Source organism: Hylobates moloch, unplaced genomic scaffold, assembly GCF_009828535.3.
Source record: "Hylobates moloch isolate HMO894 unplaced genomic scaffold, HMol_V3 SCAFFOLD_12, whole genome shotgun sequence".
In the NCBI taxonomy this organism is placed as follows: domain Eukaryota; kingdom Metazoa; phylum Chordata; class Mammalia; order Primates; family Hylobatidae; genus Hylobates; species Hylobates moloch.
The window spans coordinates 16,868,770-16,890,035 of record NW_026652287.1 but is presented as its reverse complement, the minus strand read 5'-3'; the positions used below and the strand labels follow the sequence as shown (position 1 = coordinate 16,890,035).

General features: G+C 36.3%; 1 protein-coding gene across 3 annotated transcripts in view; it reads right to left on the bottom strand.

The window, feature by feature from the left end:
* Positions 1 to 21,266, bottom strand: part of MED13L (mediator complex subunit 13L) — a 324,575-nt gene that overhangs the window by 46,425 nt on the left and 256,884 nt on the right. For all 3 annotated transcript variants that reach the window (XM_032168588.1, XM_058424877.1, XM_058424878.1), the window contains 9 exons: positions 17,719 to 17,864; positions 14,910 to 15,104; positions 14,350 to 14,538; positions 10,239 to 10,404; positions 7,922 to 8,026; positions 3,517 to 4,248; positions 2,485 to 2,710; positions 1,375 to 1,480; positions 938 to 1,062 (listed from right to left, as the gene is read on the bottom strand). In XM_032168588.1, coding sequence (XP_032024479.1) covers positions 938 to 1,062; positions 1,375 to 1,480; positions 2,485 to 2,710; positions 3,517 to 4,248; positions 7,922 to 8,026; positions 10,239 to 10,404; positions 14,350 to 14,538; positions 14,910 to 15,104; positions 17,719 to 17,864 — 1,990 coding nt within the window. The remainder of the gene's footprint in view (positions 1 to 937; positions 1,063 to 1,374; positions 1,481 to 2,484; positions 2,711 to 3,516; positions 4,249 to 7,921; positions 8,027 to 10,238; positions 10,405 to 14,349; positions 14,539 to 14,909; positions 15,105 to 17,718; positions 17,865 to 21,266) is intronic.

Sequence of the window (21,266 nt, the reverse complement as noted above, 5' to 3'; positions counted from 1 at the left end):
AACTTAAACACTGCTCCCCGTCACTTGGTCACTTCATATCTGAATGTCTGGCAACTTTAGATTCAGGTCTATTACTGTACTCACAGCAATAAGTATATTATAACTTTATGTGCCATTTCTCCTTACGTCTGTGAGTGTCTCAAGTATAAGGGTGGTAATTTAATCATATTTCTAACCTCAGTGATTAGCCTTAGTACCACCATAAAGGAATTAACCTTCAAACTAATAACAAATGTATGTAAAACAGATAAATAGGCAGGTAGGTAAGTGAATAAATGAAAGAAAAATAAACTAATAAGCTGATCTTTTTGAAAACAGAGCCTATCTTACTCATCTCTAGGTCTCCCAGAAAAAACAGGCACTTGTATTTGCCCAAAGGTACAGAGTTGGTTAGGAGGATGAGGACACACATTTCCTCACTCTTGGTTCTGCTGATCTCCAAAGAATTATAATAATTATTCTCTGTCATTTTAATCATATGCTGCCTTGTATTAACTTCTATGTATATAAATTCTATTCCCCTACAATGACTTATTAGATGAATAAAAAGTTATGTGGGCATTACTTTAAAAATCAAACCTAAGGGACAACATAATACATTTCTAGTAGTCTTGTGATATTTAGAAGAATTTATTAAAATAAATGTGAAAGATTTTAATATGTACAACTGGAATATACTAATGAAAAAGATCCTTCAATGAACAAAACTCGAGGTGGATACACTACGCTAATAACCTTTACAATCTTTTCCAAGCATACAAACTTTCTTTATACAGCGTGACTAGATTCCAGTATACAGACATTTATAAAGAACATTCAGAACCTGAAATAAGAGCCCTCAAATTCAGGAGACCAAACTATAAAGAAATACTACAACACTGACATGAAGTCCTTTCATGTAGCGAAATTTCTCTGTATGTAGCTATGGCAAACTCACCCCAAGTTCGTCGTCATCAGAATTATCAAAGATGTTGTCTAAGTCATGCAGGGAAGGTGCCAAATCTGTTACCTGCGTAAGGCTACTGGAGCCAGCTCTGCCAGCAGCATTATCCTGCCGGACATCTGTAGGAAAGGAGGCAAAAGACACAGAATAAACAACTCCACCAAGCGCAAAGGAGTAGGGAGAGGACACGGATCTCAATGAACATGACCTGCCTATGAGTTTTTCCCTATGGTTTTAGTTAAATTTAGAGACAATTATTTCCAAATATGTTTATCAGTTTTGAAAGGAACTGAAAAACAAACTATGAAAAATATATAAAAGATGAGATGAAATTCTTATTACAATAAGAATAAAATTTTACATTGAGAAGCATCTCCTTTGCATTTTATTTTAGCAACAATCCAAGTGAGGCAAATAATCATTGTACACACCTGTTTTAGTAGCAGAACTGAAAATAGACATGGCATTTTTCCCATCAGGCACCGGCGTGGAATGACCTGGTGTAGTGACATCCTTGGTACCAAATCCATCCTCTGACTGTATAATAAATTCAGCCAAACAAAACACATGAACACCAACCCAAAGTGTGAAATATGAGGGAGAACACAAAGAATTAGAGGGTAGAATGGAACTTGTTATGAGCACAAGTATGATAAACCATGGTCTATGCAACCAAAGGAAATAAAAAATAGGTCCTTTCTCCGGAATTTCAACAGAACCATGAGCTCCCCACTTTCCCCTCAATCCTATGGGGTATTCTGAGTGAATCAGTGTTTTATGCCTAAGCAGTACTGGTGGCATTTGATTACAGACCTGCCATGGTGTTAAAAGCTGCCTTTAACAACATTTTAGATGCTAAATTATAGATTTGGCTTTCTGGATCTAGGCAGATCTGTATAAAACAATCTAAAAAGCATTCCCCTAACTATACTGGCCTCTTATAATTGTCTTACTTCCTTGATTCTCAAGAATACCTATTTCAATGGCCCAGTATTTTAGAATGTCTGAAAATTTAAAATTAAAGACAGCAGACACAACCAGTACTCATTTTTATGATGATGAAACCTTCAAGTAAAATTAATACTGACAGTCTATGGGTAGAGTTGGTATTAATGCAGAGAATATATAGGTATAGCGCTCAGCACAGTAAGGATAAGAAGCGCTCGATAAATTGTGTATACCTACTGTTACCAACATTTTTTCCTTTACATTTTGGGTACTTTGGAATAATATTTTAAAAGAAATAGGGAGCATAGGCCAGCAAGAATTAGCATATGAGAGGAAACATGCACTGTACAAGCTATAGCCTGGAAAATATGAGGCTTCATTTATGTTCGGCTGACTTTTAAACAAAGGTGAGCCATGACATAAAAAGGAACAATACGCTGTTCAATACAATAGTACCAAGAGCATGAATATGGGGACAGAGCAATCAGGCAAGACTATCTCAAACGTTCTGCCTCCAAAGTCTTCCCACACATGTTGTACTGACATAGATAGAAACCCACACCATGCTGGACTCTCTCTCTGTTAAATGGTACCTTATTCTTTTTCAGGGAATCTTTCTCTGTCCCTTGTTTGCATTTCTTGTTGGCTGTAAAGATGTATTTTATGTCACCATCTTCAAAGGTGTATGGGTCATTCACTTCTCCCAAACTGTCTCCAGGTTGTTGTGATAGAGGCAATGGGTCAAGGAAGTGGAGTGGCTGCATATGGGGCTGTTTGTCTTGCCAGATTTTAAACCGTTTGTTAGGTTGTGCTAAGAGTCTAAAAGACAAAATGACAATTTAAACAAGATAAACAAAGTTAAATGAGTTTCTTTAAAAAAAAAAAAAAAAAGAGCATTTATGACTTAAAGCATTTACAAAGCTTACACTTTTTGTAAAAACAACTAAAAATTCACCGAGATAGTGATTTGCTTTTACAGTTTATATTCATGATTAAATAAAAATTAGCATACTTTGTCAAGAATATATGTTTTTGTCTCTCAGTTCATCAATTCCACTTAAGAGCACAGGTTCTCAGGACAGACTGCCTAGTTCAAATTCTATCTGTGTTATTTACTAACTGCATGGCCCTAGTTTCTCAGTTATAAAATTAGCATCATAATATGGTACAGTGAAGATTAAATGAGATAATCTATGTAAAGTTTTAGAATGGGTGGCTCAAAAGAGCTATAAATATTATACTAGATACATGATACATACACCTGAATGCAGGCAAAGCCTTCCTCAAAAATGTCAACATACAAAGAAGGCACTGATAGAAATATGGAAAGTCTTATAAAGCTATATTCTTTAACTAACAAACAGTAGGGCAAAAATGTATTAATATATTGGGAGTGTACTAAAATGGCATAAAGAGTTCTTTATAAGCCCATGTGTCAAATGACATGTGTGCTAACCTGTAAGTAGGACAAAGCATTTGACCATTAAACATTTTCCACATCCAGAGTCAAGAAGGACAAAGAAACGCCTACTTCAGTTTTGAACCTGAAAGTTTAGCAGGGAGAGATGGGGAGGGAGCCCATGCCCTTACGGTGGATGGGTGGGTGGTGCAGAGAGCTGTCTTACCTTTGCAACGCAGTGCTCTCTGAGTTTACCTCCATTTTAGCATCACATCTCTCACCCTGGAGCTCTGGAGGCCTGAACTCAGCATCATCACTGGGTGGGAGACGATAACTATGCCACCACTTTTCTGATGACTCCGGGTTCGAGGGCCTAATCCCACAATATAAGGCTGTCTCGCTGACCTCTGCCATGAGAGGCAGTCTTTGGCCTACGAGGACAGTTCTGTCATCCAGAGTAGACAACTGCTGGAGTTCTAGTCCATTTCCATAGAGTGCTGGATTCACAGGGACAGATGGTGGGTCCAAACTCTCTGTTTCCTGACCTCGTGGCTGAGGGCTGAGTGTTGGTGGCAGAGGGGATATAGGGGAATGAGGTGAATCCATAGGATTCAGATTCATTTGCTTGCTTGTGTTTCTGGAAGGCACGGCCATTTGCTTATCATACTTCCTACTGCTAGACACCTCTAAGGAGGAGTCTATCCCTGCCAACCCTAGTTTCTGTCCTGGTGTATCTTGTTCCATGCATAATTCTTCGGCCACAGAGGGCCTATGGTGAAATGGTATTAAGGGTCTCTTTTGCAGCTTGTCTCCTTTCTCCTGTCTTTCTGTTGTTTTGTGCTTAGAAGAAGCAGGAGGTGGTAAAGATGAAGATGATGATGGTCCTGCACTGAACCCTGGTTGAGATATTGTGGGAGGTCGATTGGGTCCTACTGCACAACGTTTTAAAAGCTTATGCCTAAAATGAGAGTAAATAATTACATCATTATAACATTAAGAAAAGAGATTCTCTGACAAAATTTTGCCTTTTAAAACATACATTAGATGTACTAATACATATAAAACAGCTCTAGTTTTTAATTATACTTATATAACTAAAAAACATAATACACCCTAATGAAAAATGAAGAATCAATCACATACAAGTTAAGCAGATAAGAAATGGGCATAACAAAAGATGTAAAGTACATTGCTAACCCCTACAAATCACTGATTCAAAAAAAAACCCAAATCTTTTAGATTTGGTGAGGGCCTCAGATAACCTATTCATACTGCATCTTAAAACCATGAGAGTAGAGTCAGGAGATTCTCTGCCAAGAAAAAACAAAGCTTCCAATTTCTATTTTATAACACTCTACTAACTGTAATATAGAATGGCTTATAATGGCTTGTAGTGCTGTAAATTGGGAATAAAATAACTATGCAATTACTCTGCCTCAAAGTGTGGAACTAAAACAGTAAGTTTCAATCCTAAGAACATTTAATAGGATAAATATACTAGAAACTTTATGTGCCACTATATCTAGGCAAGAAGGGATAAAAGACAACTTTGGATCTTACAGACACATGTTAAAATGACAGAAGTTAACACCACACATACACAAATGCACCTGAACCATCTAAGCAGAAAAACCAAGTCGGCTCACATCCTAACACGCTTCTTGGCAAGCATGGGTGTGAAAAATGGCTCAGTAAGAGCCCACTAGATGATGCCAAGGTTTAATCTGTACAACAAAGTTATACTGCAGGTCAGCCAGTACCTCCCAATATATAAATCATTCCCGGGTAAAAATGTGAGCTCTCCTGCCGGTGTAGTAGTAACTCTCTGAGGCCACTAGGGTGGCATTAAATTACTGCTGCATTGCACTAAATGATGCCCTAGTGAGCAGTAAAACGGATTTGTGGGGCATAATGGGATGGTTTAGTGGGACAGCAGGATGGCTGCCCTGCTCCATAAGGCCATTAAATAGTGGAAGGAGTGGTCTGTACCATAATGGGTTTGGTAATCCTGCAGCAGATAATCTGCAAATACTCTTGCCAAAGTCTTTGCTACTCTAAAAAAATAAATCAAACACTCCTGAACTTCTTGTCTTTAAGCCCAACGAGCATGGTACCACAGTAACATGTGAATGTCTCATCAGAAAGTATCTCAATATCTTATGAAGGTACTTATTTTAAAACCTAAAATTTAAAAGTCTTTTAGACTTTTTTTCTCAGAGAGCATTTACCCATACTAGTTCTTTGAGAGACGCTTTATGATACCCTCTTCAAAGTAAAGATTTTTTGCAAAGTGGATAATCTAATCATAAGGTAAGTTTTTTCAACTGTATTTAATGATTCAGCTACATTGCAAAAAGGTTAGAATGAGGAATGCACAGTACAGGTAGGAGAGAATCACAGCACGTCTCAGCAGGAAAGGAACCTGGTGCAGGCAGTGGGAAAATCACACGAAGTCGGCATACTATATGGGTGACTGGTGGTAGGAAGAAACCTGAGGCAGGGCCCAAGCATGTAGAAATAGATCATGACTAAAAGAACAAGGAAAGGAGAAGGACTACAATAGGCATTTCAAAGGAAGTCAGTGTGAAATCCAGTGACAGATTACATCTAAAAAGTCTGTAGGCTGGGAAGAGAAAATTGTGATAAAAATGACCACAATAGGGTCCCAGGTTTGCAGGGAAGCATACATGGCAAAAATTAAGGATTTTTCTTTTTTTTTTTTTTTTTTTTTTTTTGAGATGGAGTCTTGCTCTGTCGCCCAGGCTGGAGTACAGTGGTGCGATCTCGGCTCACTGCAACCTCCACCTCCCGGGTCCAAGCAATTCTCCTGCCTTAGCCTCCTGAGCAGCTGGGATTACAGGCACGCACCACCATGGCTGGCTAATTTTTGTATTTTTTTTTTAAGTAGAAATGGGGTTTCACCATGTTGGTCAGGCTGGTCTCGAACTCTTAACCTCGTGATCTGCCTGCCTTGGCCTCAAAGTGCTAGGATTACAGGCGTGAGCCACTGCACCCAGACTAAGGATTTTTCTTAAAGGCATCCCCCAAAATACAAGACTATGTGAAAGTCAGGTTGGGACAGAAGTTGGAAAGTCAATGGAATGGTGCCTTGGTAATGCATATGGTTATAAAAAAAAAACCTGAAGATATGTGCATTTGGCAAAGAAATACAGCAATAATTCCAGAAAACAAAAAGGAAAGCATTATTTGTTTATTTAACTTAACGTGTTACAAAAATAATTCCAGGTAGCTAATAAAAATGTGTAAAAATCAGTAAATATGTTATTTTTTTAAGTGAAAAAATCTGGGCTAAGGAAAGAGCAGGGAAAATAAGATGAAAGAAAAGTTAAATACACTACAATTTATATCCTATGTATGTGCTAAAGGTGGGCCTTAACTTGGCTGTGAGCTGTCCATAAGTCAAAGTTACGGCGAAAATAATTTTTGTCACACAATCCACGACAGCCTAGAGACAATAGTAAAGTAGGTATTCACCTACTAACACCAGAGAGAGGCTCTCACATGCTCAGAGAGGGAACCCTTAATGAGCAAACAACTTCTTCAAAAACATCCTCCCTGAAAAATCAATAATGAATTTCATTAGGCTTATCCTTACATCTCTCAACAAGAGGCTACCAAGGCAGAGCTTGATAAAAGAATCAATTCAAGGGGCAGGGGAGAAGAGGAAAAGGTGTCAAAGCTATTCCCTAAGTGTACACACGCAGCAGTCTGCATATATGCAAGGGGCGTATGGACTACCTCCTCAGCCTGAAGCCAAGTCACTCATGCTACATTAAGAAGCCCTGATCTCACCAGAGACATGAATGGCCATCTTCTAAATATGCTTATCTCACCTGAACTTTTTATCAACATCGAACAGTATCAGATTTGAAAGTGTATATTTCAGAAGCAGGGCTACTCAAAATAGCCCAGTCTAGGTGAAAAATCATCACCACTTCTTCTAATTGTCAAATGAGCTGGGGGTTAAGACTTACGCCCGCTTAAAGAATTTAAGAACCCTAATGAAAATCCATGACAATAAGATTCTTTACTACAACAAAGAGTGGTAAGTCAATGGAATATCCACGAAGAATACAAAAATTTTCTACAAAAAAGCAATCTGAGGACGTATCCAAAGAACTAAATGAATAAGCAAGATATCATGACTGCAACAGTTTTAGCTTTTAGCAGCTGTGACCAAATACCTGTCTCGATTAAAAAACACCACTGCTAGCAACAAAACAAATTACCTACAGAAAGTCTCTTTACTCCAAATTCTATTGACTCAAGCCAATCTGTTTTTAATGTATCTCTAGTTTAAAATTAAGAGTAGTTGAATAAAGTCATTTAAAGGGCTAAGAATTGTCTTGTCAAACTGATGCCTTTAGTTTTGAAGCTGCTAACCAGAAAAAAGTTGTGGGAGCAATACGTTAACAGGGCTGATTGTCTAACAAACTCTGAGTCCTGACAATAAAACTGTATCATCTGCATATAAGAAAAAAACTTATCTTTTTCTTCTCTGCTGGAGGAGAATGGAGAATCAGGAAGAACTGATCTGTGAGGCCAGGAGATGAATCAACAAGATGCACCATCATTCGATCCATTACTATTTTGCCTTTTTTACTACCTACCTGGAACAAGAACAGCTGACTCTTTGGGTTGGATCCACAAAATCCCAAGTAGCAGGACTGCTAGCAGGCTCTTCTTCAAGAGTTGGAGTTGACACTTGGCTCCTCCTAAAAGGGTTAAAAATGTGACTTATGTGTGAACATAATACCCATACCCCTGGGGAGAAAAATGTTCAAGAGTTGAATACATTTCATTCACATAGTAATGGTATCCTGCTGACATGTAGTTCAGAGCAACCAATGAATAAAACAACCTGTTTTATGTACTGGAAGCAGGATTCAAAATGTTTCCATCTGGCTGGGCGCACATGGTTCATATCTGTAATCCCAGCATTTTGGGAGGCTAAGATGGGCGGATTGCTTGAGTCCAGGAGTTTGAGACCATCCTGGGCAACAATGGCAAAACCCCATACATACAAATACAAAAATTAGCCGGGCATGGTGGTGCTTGCCTGTAGTCCCAGATACTTGGGAGGCTGAGGTGATTGCTTATCAGTAGCATATAAATTCTGAGTCAGGAATGATGGTGATGCCAAACAATCCCAGATTATCCACGTGGGTGGCTGAGATAGACACCCTTGCTTACTCATGGTTCAATGTACACAAACTTTGTTTCATGCACAAAATTGTTTTAAGACATTGTATAAAATTACCTTCAGGCTATGTGCACATGAAACATAAACGAACTTTGTGCTTAGACTTAAGTCCCATCCCCAAGATATCTCATTATGTACATGCAAATATTCCAAAATCTAAAAAAAATCTGAAATCCCAAACACTTCTGGTCCCACGAACTTTGAATAAGATACTCATCCTGTAAAATATTTACTAGCATTTAAGAGCAGCACTCCTAATGTGAAATAGAAAATAGAAGTATCTCCTACATATTACTGATAATTGGTAGCAAAAAGCAGATCGCTTTATTATACAATGAAATTAACAATAAGGGGCAGTATTTTGGGATTGCTGATTTTGCTACAGCAGATACTGCAAAATGTTTCCGCAGTGGCTCTACGGGGAGTTCTCCCACTCTGCCCTCCACTGCCCTCCTGGTTGTCTCGTCTCCCTGTTCTGTACTGCTGAGAGAGGGACTATGATCTGTTAAGAGTTGTGGAGGTGTAAGGTTGATGGTGATTAAAAATCAAAGATGATAAGTGAAAGGAAAATAAAAAGAAAATGTTTACTTGGAAATAATCTAGGCATTGCAGATGGAAGTAAAAATATCTGTACCAATTATTCTAAAGGAAAGGACCATTTTAAAGTGACTAGAGATATCTTTTTAATTCTAGAACGTGACATGATTTTCCACTGCAATTATTTTAGAGCTCTCTACTACATCAATAGAATGACTATTCTAGAATCAATTCATTGGCCAAGAAATATTTAGTATGAAATTGCTAAAAGCTGGGTCCAAAGGACAGGTTTTAAATCTGTATAAAAACTTGGAATAGTAGTCACTTAAGAAACATTTCATTGGCTTCTAAATGAGGGAAGTTATTGGATGTTACTGACATGCATGTCCATATTCATTCTGCTTCAGAGAATCAAGACTCATTTGTCTACTTTCATTAGTCAAGAAAGTAGACATCTACTCATATTAAAACAGATATGAAACTGTGCTGATTATGTTTACATAAATCTTGGTAAGTGGAATAGCACTTATTGACTCCTGTTTGTCATTACCGTTTAGGCAATTAAAATAATCAGCAGCAGTCCTTTCTAAAAATCAATTCTCTCCTTTTCCAAAAGTATGTGAAAGAAGAAAGGCAGGGAGACTGGAAAGGAAGGAAAGTTAGGTGGGGGAAGAAAGAACATAATTTTCTCCAATCAACAAACAGGAGCACGGCAGATAATAAACACCCCTCCAACTGTCATCAGTCTAGTTCAAAAATGTATTGTTAATTACAACTAACGCCAGTATACAATAGTAAATCAGCAAGGAAGGTTCTTTCCCTTCATAATAGGGATGCATTCATACATTGATATGCAAGGAAAAACCAAACCCACTGGTTACTGTCCTGATACCCATGGTGAATCCCTGTGCCAGCTGTGATACAAAATATTAGGTCAACACCATGCCAATCTGTACAGTATCAGGAACTTCAAAAATTTCCTCGATAATGAAATCAAGTACAGTAAATGTCTTGATTTTAACATCTTTATTTCAAATTTTATTCTATTAAATTCAAAAAGATGAAATACCAATCCGATGACCTCTCAAGTTTGGTCACACAATAGTGCAATGTAATTGACATTTTCCAGGTAGCAATCAAGGAGATGGTTACTAAACTATGATCTACACATAATCCAGAAAACTTACTTGGATTGGGTTCTGTTGAGGATGCATTCCTTCCAGACTCGATGGACCATATGATTGTGGAGTTTTGGAGGAATCTTCCCCGATCTCTTTGGACTGTGCATAGTTATCATCCCTCCATCTTGGGAAACCAGGTGACTGGCAGCACTCTGCATACCTCCACTCTCACCTGAAAAAAAAGGCAATTTGGAACGTTAGGATTTTCTGAAAAGGTTTCCTACTTCATAGACTGCTATCTTATTTAACATAAATATGCATTTTAATTGTTGAAACTCAAATACATGTAGCTTTTCCCCTATCCCCTGGCAATAACACTATCTATAATCATGAGTAAAATTTGTATCAGAATGGATTTTTTCCCTGGAACTCTGTCCATATGATTGTTTTCTCCCTAAATCAATTAATCAGATGAACACTCACACACCCATAAGGGCACACACATACATAGGCACTCCTACTCCACATGTATTGGAAACAACTTAGAAGGAAGGGTACATACATCACAATATTAAAGGCGCAAACTTCCACTGATTGTTTTAGATTTTTAAATCTTAACACAGTCAATGAGTTTCAAGGCAAAAGGGAACAGTAGAGGGAGCTTTATACTCATGTAGCTAAATGGCTGTACATCAGCAGCACACAGTGCCCTGGGTAGGAAAAAGAAAGTAATGGCACAAAGCTTTTAACAAGGTCAAATTTCAAATTTGTGGGTGGTACTGTTTGTCCTTATGCCTGGCACTATGTATTTAAAACTTAGTACTAAAACACTGAAAGAGGTTGTCTTGACATTTTATTTCAGAGGATTAAAAATTCACTGTTTTCTCTCTAGTAACTCCACTTAGTTTTTCCAAATACAGTGGTTATGAATATAATCTATTTCTTTCAACTATGTTCATTATGATTATTGATGATACTGGTTGTTGTTTACATTTGGAGTATTTTACTACTTCTATCTTATATAAGACAAATATTAAAGTCAATTTCCAGTATTAAATTCTGATTGAATCACTTTCATCTATTTGACTTAGTAAGTATATATTATGGATTTTCTTCTCAATAGAACTATGATGCAAAACATCTTAACGAAAGTCAAGATGAAAAAGAAAGAAGCAACTTTATAACACAAACTAAGTATTCTTATTATCAATAAAAGATGATGATAATATAAGCTGAATGGTCAGGCTTACGTCTATTTAAAAGAAAGACCCAAATGCTTATATTCTAAGGAAATGAAGTGCTCTTCTTTCCGATAAAAGTATTACTATATTACAAATGAGACAAGAAATTTGAACTTTCTTTGCTACATTTTAAAAGTTCCCAACTTGGTTCATAATGCAAAAGAATTAATTTCAATTTTACAATTGCTTTTCAAACACCAATTATAAAACTAGGCAAACTAAAGAAATAAACAGAAGTAGAAGCAGATAACACAGACCTTCTCTCCAAAACATCCTATGATATAGCTAAAGAGATCTATACCCATGGTATCATAAAGAAACAATTTATGACCAAGAAAAGAAAAGAGTAGGGAGAAACAAGCCAAAGAGAATTTTCTGACTAAAGCTAGGTTGAAGCTTTTCAGTAGCACTTAAATGACTGAACTAAAATCTGAGTGGTATCTTAGATGGAATTAAACAAGACTTGTTACTCCAATCTGTTAAAATACATGTTGAATGCTGTTACTTGCAATTACCTCTACATATCAAACAAGGAGGCAAGTGGATATACCAATCCAAATAAGGTATGAGTAATGTCACTAATACTATTTGGCCCTCCTAAGCCCTCTGCTAATCCAGGAGAACCTTGCTGTTTTTTAAGAGGGCAAAGTAGCCCATTCTGTCCTATATCTAGAAAAATATGGCATTCAACTATAGAATGTCAAGGCTGACCAGGATACTCTCTGATACAGCATTAAGACTCCTAACCTGTAATTCAACATCCTATGATATGAAAATTTAGGCAAATTCATTTTACTGCAAGGATATCGGCAGCTTTTGTTCAGTTGTGTGTGTTTGTTTTAAGGAATAAGGCGACACCAGGGGATTTATTTATCCAAGGCCTAACACAATAGCATACAGAATTAAAGGGGAAGGAATTTGAAGATCCATAGTTAATTAGTCCCCATTGAAATCCCCCATCAAAAAAACCCCGTTTCTGATTTATGACTATTAAGAGTTCTGAATTGACCAGAGGTCAAAGCATCATGTCCACAGCAGGCCTTCAATTTCAAGTTGAATACAAATTTCACTAAGTACAAGGCAAAACAAAAACAAACAGATAACAAAAGTGGATAACTTAATGTAGTGCAATTGTTAAAAATCCAAATTGTGATGTGAAATTAAAAACTTCAAAATACTGGTAATTCTAATTTTTATATTAATATATCTTCTCTATGATGATTACTACAAAAGACTATGAAAGCTCTTTTTTAGTTTAATATAGTTGATTGATGACAAATCCTTTCACAAGGAATCATCCAAATTCTCTGCTCTACCAAGTGAAAGCCAGAAGTACTTTTTTATTTTTTTGAGACATGGTCTAGCTCTGTCGACCATGCTGGAGTGCACTGATGCTGTCTTGGCTCATGGCAACCTCCACTTCCTGGGCTCAAGCCATCCTCCCACCTCAGCCTCCCAAGTAGCTGGAACTACAGGCATTTGTCACCATGCACAGCTCATTTTTGTATTTTTTGTAGAAACAGGATTCCACCATGTTGCCCAGGATGGTCTGAAACTCCTGAGCTCAAGCGATCCACCTGCCACGACCTTCCAAAATGATGGGATTACAGGCATGAGCCACCATGCCTGGCGTTGGATGTACTTTTCTTTTCTTCTTTTTTTTTTTTTTAACCATCTCAGCAAATACATGGCTCTTAAAAACAGACATGTCCATTTCTATGTTTCCCACAAAACATCTGAGTAATTACCTCCAGACCATGTGTGCTAAACTTCGAGTTTTGAATATTGCTTTAAATTATTGCTACCACTTGTATATGACTTTATTGTTTACCAAGCACTTGTATATATTACCTAGTATGTACAACAACCCAATAAAGTATGTATTTATCAGAAAAAATAACCAAGATTCAGAAAAACCATGAGAATTAAATAAGGTCACTCACCTTGTAAACGATATAGCCAGGTTTTACAACAAGGTGCGTTCAATCACAAGGCATATGCTTTTCCCCGATATCTTCTTTAACTATAAACATTTATTTAATGCCCACTAATTGCCAAGCATTGTGCTAGAAACTTTGAAATTTTGTCTTACTCTGGTAATTTTCATGAGGATTATGTATGTATCAGGCTTGACAGTTTATTTTCAAAGTTTAGCAGCCAAGGCTTTATTTACTCTAATGTTCCTGCCAGCTTGGCCCACATTCAATGCTTATAAATAAATAATCTCATTTCAGCTCAAGTATGGTGAGTATCCTCTCCATACTGACCACAGTTCTAATTAAAGTGAGGTCAACTACAACAATAACAAAGTTAATATAGGAACTATACTACTCAATAAAGAAGGCAAAAATGTTCCCAATTTAAACAATTTCTGAATTTTTCCATGAAGACAGGCAGTTCCAACTGTCAAAACTGTCCTATATAATTAATATTTATTATTAATGCAGACACTTTACTGACAGGGAAAAATATTTATTCAGAGCTACTAAGCACTAGTCTATCTTTACATCCAACAGGGAAAAGAGTTGTTCAAGGCCTGTCCCTGGCTGACAATGATCACTGGGGCAGAGGCTTCAGCTATTCTCTGATTTAGTATTCTTCAGTTGTTCAAAATTAAAAAAAAAAAACAAAAAACCCTATATTTTATCTATATGTGAACACATACACACATGAAGGGGCAGATGTGTGTGCAAACCTTAATAAAATCTAAACTATTTAATAACAATAAAGACTAATGTGGACAGAGTTAAAATTCTGAAGTGTATGAATTCTGTTTGTTTATAGTTTTCCTTTTCCATTTTGTAAAATCCTTACGTTACTCTACCACCTCCATCTCTTCCAACAGGAATTTCTGTTTTCTCACCTGTTCCATGGCAGGTAGACTATACAATTGTCTGAGATCTCTTCTCCCCAGGACACTCCTGGATCCTACTCACCTAGGATAGCCTGTTCTGGAGAGGTGGGAGGGGTCAGAGGCATCCCACAGTTACTTGGGTCCTTCACACTACCAAGCCCTTGCTGCCCAACTGTAATGTGGCCTCCAGCACTGGCAACACTCTGAGGAACCGGGATGTCATTCTGAGAGATCAACACAAATGCTGAAGGGTAAACCATCCGAACACCACCTATAGGCAAAGAGAACAAGGAAAGAATCAGGACTGAGAAAGAATTCATACAAGACTCCCAATTTTATGATTCCAATGGTGAAAATGAGATGCTCATGAAGTACTGTCAACAGCTGATAGGCTCCATTCTTTCATAAGTTAATAACTGTTTAAACATGTGTTCCAACATGATGATAAGAGCATTTGGAACACACAGACCAAGGGTGCTTCAGGCAAGATAACTACTCAGTATATACCACTGTGTCAAGAGAATTTCTTTAAAAAGATGGGAAAATTATGGAGATTATTTCTGATGAATCTAAATGATTATCTTTTTAAATTAAGGAAGAGGAAGAAGAATAAAGTTCTTCAGGCAAAATATTTTCTCTTACCAACAATTACTTCAACTGCCACAGGGAAATCATCATCATATCCCAACTCGTCTTCCTCTTTCGATTCTTCTTTCTTTTTTAGCACCATCGGGTAGAAATACTGCCATTCCTCAATCAACTTACGAGTGGCTGGGTCTGACATCTTGTATGCTTGGCCTGTTAGCGTCCCATTTAAGCCATAAGGACTTACCAGTACTATGGAGGGGAGGAGAAACACATGCTAAACATTAGAGAAATAATTCCTACTTAAGTGCAACACTACATATGTGGTAATTTTAGGTTAGGTTACAGTATCACTTAATGTACATTGTTCTTTATTTCCTAACTGTATTTAAAGTATGATTTAAAAGAAATTTTTTTTAAATTATTTTTATAGAGACTGGGTCTCACTATGTTGCTCAGGCTGGTCTTGAACTCCTAGGCTCAAGTGATGCTCCCACCTTAGCCACAAAACTATGATATTTTGAAGTTTCTTGTTTTAAAATTTCTTATTATTTATACACCTCTCAACCTCCCACAATTTTTAAACGAAATAAAATATGGATAGTACAATGTTATCAGACAACTATGCTTTGAAGCATATACATATCTGTTTAATAATAGCCTGTACAATGTAAACACTGAATCTCCCAAAACAGAAGAAAATCATTCAACACATAGACCCCAAATGCTGCCTAAAACTTGAACACTCTTGTGGTTCCTGAGACTCCCTAAACATCTGTGGTAATCAAAGAATAACATATAAATGAAATTTCTAACAGTGGGAAAGTCTTAATGTACAAAAGCTTGAAGCATAATAGTTATCATTTCTGTTTTGACTGTTTTAGAGGTCTGTTGATAAAACAATGCTAAGTAAAATTTGATTTAACTCAAAGTAAAGGACCCAAAGTCCTCTATCTTCTTTCAGTATTTGACCTTGATGTCATTTTCACTGAGTCAGACACAAAAATATAGTTAATAATAGTACTGTGAATTACTCAGCCAGTTCATAGCCTTGGAGTGAGTACTTCAATCTTCCAAATAATACGTTTCTGAAGATAAAGGCCACTTTTTCTTAATTCTAATTTTTAACAAAAACTCAGCATGGTCATTAAACGGAATGTCTTCTTTTTTTAATTTTTTAAAAGAATTAGATCATATGTCACATCAATCAAGAGAGAGATAGCTATAGACATCACATGTATCATGGAGTCTTTCTGCTGTTCCTCAATGATCCAAATGGGATAAAAATACTGACTCCAACTAACACAGTTAATCAAGGGTAACTGTTTTGCAATAATGCTTCCAGGAAATTCCCACATCAATTTGGATAATTATGTTTATCATAATTATCCATAAGGACAGCAACTGCCTTAGTATGGTCTTCCTCCACACCAATCATGGAAAATAAGCAAAATAATGCTCCACAAAAGTATTCTATGACTTCTATCAGTGACAAAAATCAGAAAAATTAAAAGTGGTCTATAGGGACTTGGTATTCCTAATATTATTGTTCTCAATGTTGAGGATTAGAAATAAGTTCTCTTCCCTCATGACTAGTTATTCCTCTGTTATTATCATAACTAAATGCTTTTATTCTGAGTGATAAAATGTTGAATGAAGTCAGATGGTCCTCAGCACTTTTACACTCAAGAAAACAGTATTTTAAAAATTCTGACAAACCATAATTTGCAAATACTGTACAATTTGTACTGTACAGTCTAAGAATTGGGTTTTGAATTTTCTAGTAGTTCATACACTAAACACCCAACTTTACACAGCTTAAAATGTATTGCAGTAGGGAAGTTGGAGTTAAAAACTAGGACACAGTTAAATGTGGATTCAATGTTCTTTCTTACCTCAAAAAAAAAAAAGTTTTATTATATTTGGGGCGAGAAACAGATGCTTTCATTGAATTAGATCAGAATAGTTTATAGAAAACAAAAAATAAATACAATGGAGGCTAAATGCTCATGATAGGTTGTTACAGCAATTACAATATTTTAGTCAAGTCAGTTAAAATATCAGTGTTTGTAAAAATTATATTGTGTGATATGCTAAGACTATTTCAACCAGTCATCTCTAATAATGACATATTAGACTGAACCAAAAAAAGATTGTTTCCATATGGTTCAATCTAATATTATAACATTTAAAAGCTGTTACTCACGGAAAATTCTGAATTCCAAAGACAAAACTAAATTTGTAATGCTCAGATCAAAAGGACATGAAGTTATTTTGGTGATATCTAGGTGGTAAAGCTGAGAATTAATGAAAATATGAATGTATAAATTACATTTAAATTACAACTAAATACCTATTACCAATGGAGTTTAAAATTAAAACAAAGTTAGGAACATCGCTGAAGAAACTATACACTGCATAATTCTAGAACTTTGATTCTGATAGAAATTTCAAATACTAAGTATTTGGTTTATCTTCTATAAACCATTACATTCCTAAAACCTTGTTAATAAACACAACAATGAAAACCTTTAATTTGTGACTTTGGTCAATTACTCATTGAATTATATTTTTCAAGTATTTATTGATTTTCTTTTGTTCTGAAGGAAATTCTACATTTTACTCTTACAAAAGAATACACATAAGACCATCTTATATATGCGATAAGCTTCAGCGAAAAACTAACATACTATTACTACTTAATTATGAAATGGTAGTCTTTTCTTCCTTCTTCAAAATCTGACCCTTATGCTTAGCTTTAAAATGTCCATTTAAGATAAGGTCTCACCCTGCAAAACTTTACTGGGCAACATGGTTATCCACTCGGTGATGGATAGGGGTGGAGAGCAGGAACATCAATACCTACCTTGAAATGGTGCAGGTGAAGACTGAGCCATATGTATATGCTCCTCATTGATCAAATAAATTGGCTGGTGCTGGGCAATCTCCACACTTGTGCATACATTACTTTCTCCATGCAGAAAGAATGTGAAAGCACAGGACAAATGCTCACTACAAAAGAGAGAATGAGAAACTCAACTTTATATTTTGGTAGGAAATGGGTGCTAGAAACAGGAACTACAGGTAAGATACAGATCTACTTTATCAACCGTCCAGTAAGGCTGACTTCTAATTATGGGCAAAAGAGAAACTTCTAATTCAGTATTGACAAACTAAGCCATCAGATAAATCTGGAAATATGAATATACTGCATTGAGAACTTTTGTAAGTTACTATACAAAATGTTTCCAGTTTCATTTGCATAAAATCTAACTCTTATGCCAACTATAAACACCTAAGAACAGAGAAAGAATTGGAATAGTTTTCTATTGTCTCAGTGTCTAGCACATGACAAGCACTCAAAACGTGTTAAGTCAAATAAATGAATAAACACTTAAAAGACTTATTTTTTAAAGTGGCCCACTGACCCAGCGTAACAGCTCACACCTGTAATTCCAACATTTTGAGAGGCTGAGGCAGGAGGATAACTTGAGGCCAGAATTCAAAACCAGCCCGGGCAACATAAGACCTCATCTCCACCAAAAATAAATAAATGAATTAGCCAGGCACGGTGGCGTGTACCTGTAGTCCTAGCTCCTGAGGAGGCTGAGGTGGGAGGATTGCTTGAGCCCAAGGGTTCGAGGTTGCAGTGAACTGTGATCGAGCCACTGCACTCCACCATGGAAAACAGAGCAAGACCCCTGTCTCAAAAAAAGTGGCTTACGAACAAGATCAGAAGGCAATCCCTCAGCACATTTTTTCAAAATTGTAACTTTGGCCGTTAAGATAGCCATAACATATCTCCATTTCTCAAAACATCTCGTAAGAACATTTGCCTGATGAAACAAAATCACTTTTACTAAATAAAGCCAAGCAACCACAATTTTAAAAAGTCATCCCAAAGATGCTGCTTCTTTTCAAAACTTCTCTAAAATATTATAAAGTACATTTGGAGTACTACTAAAAAAAAATAAATGTTGTTTCAAGTGCAAAATTATAATGCTTGAAAGGAAAAAATGCAATAAAATTAAAATGTTTCTCTATCACATAGTGACACATATATATTCTTCTTTGACCAGTATGTTTAGGTAACATTTTTTGTTTTACCAAAATATGACATTTCACCAGTAGGAAACACCCAGTCTTGGTATCTGGGTATTTAACATGACAGGGTAAATTCAAGATAGTGACTACAATTCTAAAAGAATTTTGAAAAAAGTTTTAAAAACTCTTGATACCATACTTCTAAGTTTATAAAGTTCACAAAAGCAAAAATGCACATAATTTGAACATCTATAGGTATAAAATAATATAAATAGTAAAAACACTCTGTCCTTTATGAAAATGACACTAGAAACACACCATCTTCTACATACAACTTTATGCCTGGCACATTAAATAGGACCAAAATATAGTTTTACTGATTGTGGATTGGCTTATTTTTCAGCTGTAAATTCCAGCTAAGGGAGTTTGAGCTGACTTATCCCTATTCATGCCCAGTATCACATGTAGTTACCAGCTTATTTATAAGAAGCTGGTGGGAGAAATAAATGTAGATAGACTATAGCCACAGAACATGTTCTCTATTCCACCGAGTCCCAACTGTGCACGAGAACAAATACAACCAACATTTAGCTAAGAATGGTGCAAGGAGCCTGAAGTGACACTGAAGAAAACAGTCCTTGCCCTCAAGGAGCATATTCACTAGCAAGAGACTGATATGAAAGCACATGAATAAAATAAAGCCAGGCACAAACATACAAATAATAACAAAATGCCATAGAAAGGCTAACGAGTAGTGATTTCTTCAATTTAGAATATACAAATGCTTTAAGAAGAAAAGAACAAATGAAAATTTGAGAAATGTCCATTCAGGTATTTTGCCCCGCTTTTAAATCTGGTTGGTTTCTGCTACTGACTTGAGTTCCTTAGATATTCCAGATATTAATCCCCTGTCAGATATACAGTTTGCAAATATTTTCTCCTATTCCGTGGGTTACCCTTTTCACTGTTGGTCAGTTCTTTTGCTGTGCAGAAGCTTTTTACTTTGATATAATCCCATTTTCTATTTTTGCTTTTATTACCTGGACCTTTGAAGTTTTATTTTTAAAATCCTTGCCCAGATCAATGAATGTGAAGAAGGATTTCTCCTATGGTTTCTTCTAGTAGTTTCATACTTTTTTGGGGGGGGGGGGGGGGGGGGAGGGGAGAGGTGATCTTATATTTAAAGTTTTTAAATTGAATTGGTTTTGTATGTGGTGAGAAATAGGGGTCTAGCTTCATTCCTCTGCATGAAGAAATCCAATTTTCCCAGCATCATTTTTTGAAGACACTATTCTTTCCTCCAGTATGTGCTGTTGGCACCTTCTTTTAAATGAAGTGTCTGTTGATAAGTGAATTTATTTCTGGATTCTCTATTCTGTTCCATTGATTTATGTGTCTGTTTTTATGTCAGTGTCATGCTATTTTGGTCACTATAGCTTTACAGTATACTTTGAAGTCAGGTAGTGTGATGTATCCCCCCAGCACTGCTTTGTTCTGAAAATAAAACATGCAAATGGCCAACAAGTATATAGAAAAGATGTTCAACATGAGTATTCATCAGGGAAATGCAAATCAAAACCACAATAAGATATCCCTTCACTCCAGTTAAAATGGACATCATCAAAAAGATAACAAATAACAAGTGTTGGCAAGGATGCAAAGAGAAGAGGAACTTTATATGCTGTTGGTGGGAATGTAAATTAAGACAGCAATTATGAAAAACAGTATAAAGATTCCTCAAAATGTTAGAAATACAACTACCATACGATCCTGTAATCCCACCACTGGGGATATATCCAAAGGAAATGAACTCAGTATGTCAAAGAGTCATCTGCACTCCCATGCTTATTCATTATTATTCACAATAGTTAAGATACGGAATCAACCTAAGTGTCCATCAAGGGATGAATGAATAAAGAAAATGTGTTATATAATACAAAATGGAATACTATTAAGTTATAGAATGGAAATCCTGTCATTTGAGACAACATGGATGAACCTGGAGGACATTATGTTAAGTGAAACGGGTCAGACACATAAAGACAAATACCACATGATCTCACTCACATGTGGAATCTAAAATACCTGATATCATATAAGTAGACAGCAGAATTGCGATTATCAGAAGCAGGGGAGGGGAAGGGAAGAGATGGAGGTTAGCCAACAGTTACAGTTAGGAACAATAAGTTCTAGTATTCCATTGCACAGTAGGGTAACTAGATAACAATAATGCATTGTATATCTCAAAATAGGTAAAACAGAGAATGTTCTTACCACAGAGAAATGATAAATGTTTGAGGTTATGGATTTGTTAATTACCCTGATTTTATCATTACACACTGTATACAGGTATCCAAGCATCACTTTGTA